A 10,748-nucleotide genomic window follows, 5' to 3' on the forward strand; every position below is an offset into this window, starting at 1 on the left:
GATGTTAAACTTTGTTAAAGGTTTTCTTCCTTGTTGTTTCTGTGGGTGTTTGCTCTATACTCTTTTCTCCTCCACAACTTTTATTACAATATCTTTAACAGGATAGATGTTGAGTTCCCTTGTTTATTCTGGCTTGAGCTTTGGTCTAATCCCACAAATATTTTTGTATTTTTATTTTTTATTTTAATTATATTTTTAAGTGTTGAAGCTGATATGTGATTGCTAAGGGGTGCAGGTGCAGCATAATTAAGAAGTTTTGGTTTGTTGTATTTTTTTTTTCTCACTCTTTTCTGTTCTAAATAAAAAAAAGTAGTGCAATTTATTCTTGAAGTACTTTTTTTTTGACAAATTATTCTTCAAGAACTTTTGCAAATATTTTTTTTTGAAGAATTTTATTCAATCAAACAATTATCTTGAAACAAAATCTTTTTATTGGGGAATTAGTCACTTTAGTCCCTGAATAGGAAATAAGTCGTCACTTTAGTCCCTGAATGCAGATAAATTGCAAAATAGTCCATGAATGTAGACTCTGTTAGTCAATTTAGTCCCTAAATGCAGACTCCGTTAGTCAATTTAGTCCATGAATGTAGACTCTGTTAGTCACTTTAGTCCCTGAAATTGGCCAACAGAGTCTACATTCAGGGACTGTTTTGCAATTTCTCTGCATTCAGGGACTAAAGTGAGTATTTCTTTCCTATTCATGGATTAAAGTGACTAATTCCCCCTTTTTATTTAATCGCTTATTTATAATAATCTTTTTACAAGAAAATTTCCTTATAAAATTCAATTTCGATACATTAGCACATCAATCACGCAAAAAGTGCAAAAACACAAACATTCCTTTTTCAAATTCAATTCAATCAATATCGACTCAAACAAAGGCGTAATCACTTCTCAAACGCGCTTCTATAAAAAGACACCCTCATTCTCCCTTCTTCTTCATCACCCAAACCACCAAAACCGTTACGCATTTTCAAATCTCAACGATCTTCCATGGCTTCCCCTAACCAAAACTTCGTCTACACCGCCAAACTCGCTGAACAAGCCGAACGCTACGAAGGTAACATCGCATTTTCGCTTTTGATTCGTATCTTTTTTTTTTTTTTTTGCTTATTTGTTTAATTGCTTTGTTTCTTTTAGAAATGGTTGATGCGATGAAGAATGTTGCGAAACTCAATGTTGAATTAACGGTTGAAGAGAGGAATCTGTTATCAGTTGCTTACAAGAATGTTGTTGGAGCACGTAGGGCTTCTTGGAGGATTCTTTCGTCAATTGAGCAGCGAGAAGAAGCGAAAGGGAGTGATGTGAATGTCAATCGGATCAAGGAGTATCGGAAAAAAGTTGAATCAGAGTTGGCTGATGTTTGTAATGATATTATGACTGTGATTGATGATCATCTTATTCCGAATTCTTCTGGTGAATCTAATGTGTTCTATTACAAAATGTAGGTTTATTTTTTGGCTTTGATTTGATTCTGTTTTGTTTTGTTTTTGCTCGCGATGAAATTTGGATCTTGAATGTTGTTGTTTTACTTCGTGTTTGATTGTGTTGTAGGAAAGGCGATTATTATCGTTATCTGGCTGAGTTTAAGAGCGGTGATGAGAGGAAAGAGGCTGCTGATCAATCCTTGAAAGCGTATCAGGTATTCTACACAATTGTCGGGGTTGTTTCTCTTGAATGTTCTGTTGATTTCATTACTGATTTACAATTGTTCTTGAAAGCTTAATCATGCTTGGTTTGAGTTACTTTACATTCATATCATTTCTGATTTTAGTATATATGCATTATATGCATTTGTTTCTTCAATAAAGCAGTCTGCAGGACTTGGCTTTTCGGGATCAGTAATGATTTTTTTTTACATTTATAATATTCCATCTAATCTTGTTATAGGTTTAAGCTATAATTATTGCCTAAAACTTATAAAAGGTGTTTTTATTGGGAAAAGATTGATTAAAATAACTTTTGCATTCGAATTCATTGTGGTAAACTGTTATATACACTTCATAGGGGTTAGCCTAATGATTGTTTACTATAAAAATATGGCTGTGATTGATTTGAAGATGAAGTGAGGTGTTATATGTTGGTGCTTAGTCTTCAGGCATGGCATTCATTCACTATGTGTCTTATATTTGTCCCAAGACTGATCTATGATTGGTTTTCATGGTGTGTCCTCTTTTACTTGAAAAACCATCATCGTGTCTAGGGGAAGTGACAAACTTTCTGTTGAGTTTCAAGATTTTTTTTTTTTGCACCAGTTCACTCAAGAATTTTTTTGCACTGGTTCACATTAGTATTGACTATTATTATTCATACATGAAAATAATTGCAGGAAGCCTCCACTGCTGCAGAGGCTGAGTTACCTCCTACACATCCCGTCAGACTGGGTTTGGCTTTGAACTTCTCTGTGTTCTATTATGAAATCTTGAACTCTCCTGAAAGGTATATCTAATATTACGTTCTTACTCAAAGAATGTTGCACCCCCCTCAGTGCTAGGCTGGTCTCTTAAACAACTGTTTTCTTTCGTATTTCAGGGCTTGTCACCTTGCCAAGCAGGCATTTGATGTAGCAATCGCTGAGTTGGATTCTCTCAATGAGGAATCTTACAAAGACAGCACACTGATCATGCAGCTTCTGAGGGACAACCTGACATTGTGGACTTCTGACATTCCTGAGGAAGGAGGTGAAAACTATCTTCTATTAACTATGCTAATTTGATATGCAGAGGATGTGAAATTTACCTGAAATGCTTTGTTTTTTATTGTTAGCGTTTGATATTTTCCTTAGTCAGACAGGAGGATGTGTTGATAACAAGCTTGTTTTAGATTGTTCTCTCTATGTCCATGTGATTGTTAGTTGTTAGTTAAATAAGTTGCCCTCCCACCCACTTGATAGAGATTCCAACTAATTTTTGGATCAGAAGAAGATCCAATGGAACTAGATCTTGTTTTGTTCCATGAAACATGAACATAATTCATCTTCAAAAAATTTTAAAAAAATCCTTATGAATTTACATAACTTCACAATCCTGTAGAAAGCAGGCCTGACAGTTTTTGTTGAAAAATGATTCAAAATAACCTGCAAGTAGTTCTAAAAACTCAGATGTTTCCAATTGCGGCGCATTACCGTGGCGTGAAACGGTGGCTAGCTGCCTGCCAGATGTGTCGTGTGGTCCAGAATGGAGTTGCGTCTGTTGCAGCCGCCTTCGTGTCTTGTCTTGGCATCTGGTTTTGCATCTTGGGTCCTGCGATAGGAGCGTCACAGTGTTGTGGTCTAAAAAACCCAGGAGCACCATTAAAATTGAGTCATTATATATGGGAAATAAAATTTTGGGTTTTTGCACAGTAAAAAACCTATTTCCCCTCTTGTCTGTGCAACTTCTCTTGTCAATAGTGCCGCATTGCGGGGGGTGGGGTGAAACAGTGGCTACTTTGCCCCCCAGAATGGAGTTGCGGCTGTCGCAGCCGCCTTCTTGTCTTGAATTGGAATCTGGTTTTGCGTCTTGGGTGCTGGGATAGGAGCGCCAATGTTTTGGCTGAGATAACCCAGAAGTATCGTTAAAATTGAGTCATTATAGGGGAAATTTTGGGTTTTTGCACAGTAATAAACCTACTTTCCCTATTGGAACTGTGATTCATAACTGTCAGCCATTGTTGTCCCAAACTGCCACCATCTTTTCCAGCAGCAGTGGTTTATTGTACCAACCCTCAACTTTCCCTCATTCTAATAGCTGTGACAACACCTGCTCTTTCTCAACCATCATCAATCAGTGGCTCATCTCTCAATCCCAGTTTTGGGGTCTAACATCGGCCAATATATGTCCAAAATATATTAAATATCGGCCAAGCACCAACTCAAAAGTTTATGATTCTCATTGCTTACTGAATCATCATTAACTTCCAGCATTGGGTCTTAGTGGTATTATAGTTTGTCTTTAGTGTTTCCTTTCTGGTTGTTTTAAACTCGTTAGTATTAATTAGTATAATGCTGTATTGTCTACTTTGCCTCAATTTTGCCATTGTTACTTTGCTTTCAAACTTGCCTTCGCACTTCCTAATTCGTATGCATATTATTTTCTACTGAACATTAATTTATTACTTTTCCGCCTTTGCCCTTCAATCAATTTTCCTGAATTTCCTTCCTTTTTAACAGTCGAGGAACAAAAGGCAGAATCTGCCCGAGCTCCTCCTGCAGGAGATAATGCAGAGGTACGTAATTGTGTTACCTGAGAGATTGTCTTCTGGTTTTACTTTTACCTTAACAAAGTTATATTTTGCATGCAGTAAAGTGACAGGTTTTACTAGGGGTTTGTGGTGTGAATACGAAAGACTAGTCTCTATGCAAGTTCTGGTGGATCTCTGTTTCCATGTTTTCTAGTTGTAGGAATTTTAAAGCTCACCACTAGGATGTTTTAATTGAACAGTAAGTCTGTCTCTAGGAAAATTATAAACCCTGGGGCTTTCATTTGACAATGAAATCCAGCAATTCCAATGTTGCGTTAGATGCTTTTTAGCTACCCGAAAAACATAAGATTCATGGATGACTGTAATAATTTAATTGGTGCTTTTTGTTTACATATACACTATTAAAAAAAATGCCACCTTAGATGATTTCATCATTTTAAAAAGTAGTGTTTATTTTAAATGTTTGTAAGTAATTTAAAGAGTTTGGTCTAGTAGTAAAACGACATATCTTAGAAACGGAGGTTCGGGGTTCGAGCCCTATTAGTGTTGTTAGTGGGAGGTAAATGTAAAATTACTGAGTCATAATGTCTTCTCAATCTTGAACCAAGCCTCCATTGGAAATGGATCCTCCCAATTTTTTTTCTCTCTCAATTTTCACACATCAACCCTTAAATCACTTTTTCCCCCTTTTCTTTCAAATTCTAATGTTATCATTCCTTTATATTTTTGCCACATGAGAGGAATCTAATCCATTCCATTGAGACTTATTTCAAAGGTTGACTAACAAAAGTCTATAAAGCAATCACCACTATCAAATTACCACATTTGGATTTTTATTTTTCGAAGGCAATAAACTAATTTGTATTGAAAATTTGTTTCTTTAGTTCAATGATAGATTATTCTTTCTTTTTCTTTTTTGGCTTTTCATAGGTTCTCTCTTCCGAAAATTTTATTAGTCGATACACGTCGGAATCTTGGTTTGCTATGTTGTGGGAGTCTAATCCCCACCACTAAACTCAATCCTAATTGGTGCTGATAGATTATTCTTATTAGATTTTTTAAAATTTTTTTATTTTTTTTGTAAATAGATAAACTCTTCTCCTTTGAGGGTTTAGAACTTGCAATCGTGTGTGTTGCCACTTTTAGTTGTCTTTTAGACATTCAGAGATGCTGATCCTTTTTTGCGATCATTGATAGTGATACTTGCTATGGTTACGTTATACTTATTTTTTCTGAAGCCTGGTTACTTTATATTTTATTTTGCACAAAAGCATATCGAACTTATAAATATATTCTTTTAAGTTTAAAAGGAAGATTATTTTCGACCAAAAAAAGGAAGATTATTTCCTCTCTCGTGAAGGAGAGGCCAGTGCCCAGTGATATCTAGGCCTTTAAAATTTAAAAGCTAACAAAAAATTAAATTTTGCAAATAAGTTTTAATGGTGTGGATGGCCACATATGAGAGAACGTGAGGAAAATCAACGGGAGAGAAATATTTTCGCAGGCAATTGAAATTTTTTCCTATCTGGATTGGTTTCACCTTAACTATTGATTTAATATAAGAAAATGCTTACGTCTGGGATTGTTTTGAAATCCTAAGGATTGATTTTACACTCTATTTGTTCTTATTCACTTCATTCTGCAAAGGAGTTGAATTTGCCATGAGTTTTGTCATTCATTTGTATATGGTTGATTTTCTTAACAAAATGCTGATGTAATTATCATAAGTATTTTAGCTAAATCTTGTGTCCAAAATAACCTATTAACAAACCATATTAATAGCTTTTCGTATACTCTTTGTTGAAATTGTTTTAAATTGTATAATTGGTTCCCATTAACGCGTATAGAGCAGTTTTTCTGCATAGAACATTTTCAAATGGTTTACTTAATTGGTATTCATTAATCACAATTTATATTTAATAACACACTTAAAAATCGTGGTTAATGAAGTTGAAAATTTCTTAAAAAAAAAAAATTCAAAATCGTTCCTCCAAAAAAATCAATCAAAGTTGTGATTAATTAATTATGTTTAATGGATGGTAGATGAAATGCAATATCTTCTTATATTCATTAACCATCCACTAAATCGTGTTAACTGCATATTTAAATCATGTTAACCATCTATTTCGTTGTCGAATTTGATGCAAAAATTTTGTCGAAATGTAATTTCTCTTTCAGCGATTTCCCCATTTTTATGACAATAATTTATCTTTCGTTTAAATATTTTTGAAGTTATTTACCAAAAAGGTGTGAGATGTTTTTTTTTTTAAAGTAATACATAAATAGGTAAGTCGTGGCTGCTACCTTTGACTTGCCCTAAGGATAAAAATGCTAGAGAAGCTAATGAAAATATTTTCATGTATTGATGAGGGAGTGTGGGATCTTAATAGTGGCAGTCACAAGTTACCCATTTGTTTGTGTGTGTGTGTATTTTAATTTATACTTGTTTGATAAATAATTCAAAAAATGCACTTGCTTGGTAAAAAAATTCAACTCAAGCTTATTAGAAGATGGACAATAGTCTACACCGTTTAATTTATAAATATGAATTACTTGGTTAAATAAAACAAAAAAGATATAACATTTGATCAAATAGGATATCCATATAATATACCTTGGATGGAGAATGATGTGGAGGACCTAAAAAGAATAGTTGATTTTTTTTAAAGATAAAAAGAATAGTTGATGGTATGCATCACACTTGGATGTTGCTTGTCCAGAGGGAAAAGAAAAAGGGAGGTGTAGGGATTTGTATTCTCTCTATTGAAAATTTTCTCTTTTTTCAATATTTTAACCATCAAACACGAGAAGAAAAATGAAAGTTAAATTATAAAGAAAAGTGGTTAGTGAGAAAATGTAGTAAGTTTGTTGAGCGTCGTAATACTTTTTGTTTTACTAATTGAGCGTTTAAATAATTGTAAGTTGCTAAATGTGTTCCTTGTAATGACCATTGGAGATTTGAATTTCCTTATGTCTTTGATCAAATCCTAATTCGATTGAACTTTTGAGCGTTGTCTTAATATGCCCCTTATGATTTGGAGATTTGAACCTTCTTCTAATTTGGCCGCTTGATGCTTCACATTGTGTTGCATCACGACAATTTAAATTTGAAAGTGCTTGACCACTTGAGGCGGTGTACCAAGAGATGATTCATCAATGTTGGGATCAAAGTGTTCCTATCTTAAATAATAAAGAAAAATCTTATAGTTCGGATGGATGGAAGTGTGTTAAGGAGTGAAAGTTACTAAGCTTGATCGTGTCATGGCTATCAAGAAAAATCTTATGGTTCGGATGGTTGGAATTCAAAAGCGTTTTCGGATGGCGCGTAGGGATAGGGGTGGGAATAGGGCAGTTCAGTGCATGATTTAGCCTACATCAAATCTACGTCAGACCATACTTTTGATAAAATAGATCAAGTTAAGACATTTTTAAAAAGCTTGTTTAACTAAAATGATCAGTTCACATGCCATAACAAAGTCTTTTAGACCTACGAGGTTAATATAATTTATTACCATTATTATCAGCTCAATTTTTGACTTTTTACTAAATTATAAATTTGTTAACTTTTTCAATATAGATATGACTTATGAGTAATGAAGATGGAAGAATGTAGAAGTAGGTTGACTTGAAATGTAACTTGTGTAAAAGAAACATTATACTCCCTCCGTTCCTTTTTACATGAGTAGTTTGCAAAAATCACGGATATTAAGAAAAGTTGTTTGAGTAATAAAATTGTCTCTAATATTGTGAATATTGCTAGATTACCCTTAATTAAAAGAGAATGTTAAACAGTGCCCTCAGGGCATTGATTAAACAACCAAAACAAATAACTTTTTTTTATAAAAAGTTGTGTAATTATTACTTAATCAAAAGTCAAAATTTATGTCCACGTGAGCTTAGCTCAATTGGTATGGACAATGCATAACATATGCAAGGTCCGGGGTTCGAATCCCGACCACCACCAAAAGTCAAAATTTATATTTTCAAGACAAATTTTCTATTTATAGTTCATTTAACCATTGCCTTGAGGACATTGGTTAGCAGGACCCTTAATTAAATATATATATATATTTAATGTTAACTTTTCATATACCAAACAAATTGGTAGTACTAATAAGAGTTATATTTGGAAAAAGAGTAATCAATCCATCTAGAAATTTGTATATGATCTTATATATAGGGACAAATCTTTTTTGTAAACTACTCCTATAAAAAGGGACGGAGGGAGTACATTGGTAAGCGAGAAATGTTGATTGATATAAAATTGAGAAATAACTATAATGACCAAAACCGATGAAAAGAACAATATTTAAATTGTTGAGAGTAATATCTCATTTGATTTGATTCTTTTTATAAGAGACAAATGAATAAGCAAATGTTGATATATTTAATCTCTATTATGAACCACATACATCAAGCTTTGTTGACTCATATATTTCTTATAAAAAGGACCAAGGGGGTACGTTGTAATCATATGTAAGTGGAACACATGTCAAATAATGAGAAATAATATTTGTTGCCATTTAAGAGCCATAAGTAATGATGTAATTTTCAAAGCATACTACTTTCTTATATTGCCATTTGGGAACCATGGGTGATGATGTAATTTCTTGAGCATACTAATTATATTTACAAATTTACAAATTATAGTAGATGTAAGTAGGAATGTTTTTTTTTTTTTTTTAAAAGAATGTAATTAGGAATGTTATATACCACTTGTTGTGACTCAATAAAGTTCTTCGGCAACGAATGATCTTTGTTGTTTGCTGAAATGATATGTGTTGACCCTTCATTCTTTTTCCTATTTAGCTGGTCTTCATGACTAATTATACATCTCACATTTCTAATTTTCATTGCCTAAGATTGCAATTTCAAACTAGGAGAGGAAAAAACGGGTCAAAACAAAAATTTCGACCATCCACAAATAACGGGAGACATTAGAACCTCAAAGAACAAACAGAAAAAATAAACAGAAACTAGTTTGATCCATTATTTTTTTAGTATAAAATGCAAACCCTTCTTCATTGCAAACATACTATCACCTTTAGAAGTAAATTAATTTTCATATATTCATACCAACAATATCAAGAACAATGGCAAAGTCTACAATCCCCCTTGTCTTCACCCTTTGCTTTTTATCCTTCTTAGGTGCGGCTTATTCCAAGCCTGAACGCTTCTTTGTAGAAGGTGTTGTTTACTGTGACACATGTCGCACCCAATTCATCACCAGATTGACCGAGTTCATTGAAGGTACGTACATATTTTTTAATGTGAATCTATGAAGCACATATACTCCTCGAATTATGCGTGGTCCGGTGTCAAATATGTATCGTGTCTGACACCAACACACACTGTCACATATATGTCATTTTCTTAAATCATTATCGATGTTCACATGTCATGTCGTGTCTAGTGTATAGTCTGTGCCTCGTAATACCTAAAAGTAAAATTCAGATTATTGATTTTTATTTTTTTAAAGAGTCTAACGATGAAACTCACACACATTTATTACTAAGAAGCGGAGAATTAAGAGTTCTAACTCGTGCCTTAGCATATCGAATGTCTTGCAACTTGACATAAATAATAATTTTTGTGGCCATATATGTAATGAAGGTGCAACGGTGCGTGTGGAATGCAAAGAAGAAAATGGAACATTGACATTCAACAAAGAAGCAACAACAGATAAATCAGGAAAATACAGTGTGGAGATAGATGGAGACCATGAGGATGAAACATGTGAAGTTATTCTTTGCAAGAGTCCAAGGAAAGATTGCTCAGAGGTTGACTCAGAAGCTCACCTACAACAAGCTGCTAGGATCAGTGTCACAAACAACAATGGAATTGTGTCCCCAGTTCGTGCTGCTAGCCCTCTTGGTTTCCTTAAGAAAGAGCGTCTACCTAAATGTGGTGAGGTTCTCAAAGAACTTGGAATTAATGAAGATGGAACTGAAAAGGAGGACTAGATAGCTCAACCTTCTGTCCTTTGCCCACATTAATAATTAGGGTTCTTATGTGGGATTAATAATGGAAGCTTTTATGTATGTACCTTTGGAGGAGTTATACTAGATTTCATGACCCTCAAAGGTTATTCCTTTCATTTTTATTTTCTCTAGTTTGTCATGTTTTTTAATGTACGATTCATCCCAATTTGTCTTAGGGTTTGCTAATTAGTATCCCAAAGACATTGGTTAAGGATCCTATTAGTATAAATTTTGTCTTAATAATAATTACATAATTTTTTGTTGTAAAGTTATTTATTTTAGTATTTTAACGAATGTCCTAAAAGCCATCATTAGCATTCTCATTTGTTTTATCATTTTATTTTGTAGTAAAATATTGAGTGATTTTTTTTTTATATTAAAAGTGAATTTTCTCTAAGACCTAGGCTTCTAGTCCATTGCTATATGTTTATTTTGGTCTTAACCCTCTTCTTCTCTAATTTCTCTAATTCTTCCAAAACTTCGTAGGAGGTTAATAAAGTCTGATCTCAGGTGATTGTCGTAGCTAAGAATCGAATTTTTCTAAATAATTTGTTCTTAATTGAAAGTGGTTAATTATTTAAGTCA

The 10,748-nt window shown here is 33.5% G+C and overlaps 2 protein-coding genes across 2 annotated transcripts; both read left to right on the forward strand.

Moving 5' to 3' along the window:
• Positions 1–853: 853 nt before the first annotated feature.
• Positions 854–4,625, forward strand: LOC146944092 (14-3-3-like protein C). The gene is made up of 7 exons (XM_085742475.1): positions 854–1,060; positions 1,141–1,444; positions 1,555–1,642; positions 2,330–2,439; positions 2,533–2,681; positions 4,151–4,206; positions 4,282–4,625. Exons 1-7 carry the CDS (start codon positions 994–996, stop codon positions 4,282–4,284), a joined length of 777 nt encoding a protein of 258 aa, XP_085598601.1. The 5' UTR covers positions 854–993; the 3' UTR covers positions 4,285–4,625.
• Positions 4,626–9,108: 4,483 nt separating this feature from the next.
• On the forward strand, positions 9,109–10,431 carry LOC146944093 (olee1-like protein). Its single transcript, XM_085742469.1, has 2 exons — positions 9,109–9,432; positions 9,796–10,431. The coding sequence occupies exons 1-2, from the start codon at positions 9,276–9,278 to the stop codon at positions 10,143–10,145; spliced, it is 507 nt and encodes a 168-aa protein (XP_085598595.1). The 5' UTR covers positions 9,109–9,275; the 3' UTR covers positions 10,146–10,431.
• Positions 10,432–10,748: the final 317 nt, after the last annotated feature.

This window comes from Medicago sativa, chromosome 2 (genome assembly GCF_051527215.1).
Source record: "Medicago sativa cultivar Bolivia chromosome 2, Bolivia_mono, whole genome shotgun sequence".
NCBI classification, from domain to species: Eukaryota; Viridiplantae; Streptophyta; class Magnoliopsida; order Fabales; family Fabaceae; genus Medicago; species Medicago sativa.

Bases quoted from the DNA above. Each gene is read 5' to 3' on its own strand.
- LOC146944093 (XM_085742469.1), top strand. From the start codon at position 9,276: ATGGCAAAGTCTACAATCCCCCTTGTCTTCACCCTTTGCTTTTTATCC. The intron at 9,433-9,795 runs GTACGTACATAT...TATGTAATGAAG, and splicing joins ATTGACCGAGTTCATTGAAG to GTGCAACGGTGCGTGTGGAA.
- LOC146944092 (XM_085742475.1), top strand. From the start codon at position 994: ATGGCTTCCCCTAACCAAAACTTCGTCTACACCGCCAAACTCGCTGAA. The intron at 1,643-2,329 runs GTATTCTACACA...AAATAATTGCAG, and splicing joins AATCCTTGAAAGCGTATCAG to GAAGCCTCCACTGCTGCAGA. The intron at 2,440-2,532 runs GTATATCTAATA...TTCGTATTTCAG, and splicing joins ATCTTGAACTCTCCTGAAAG to GGCTTGTCACCTTGCCAAGC.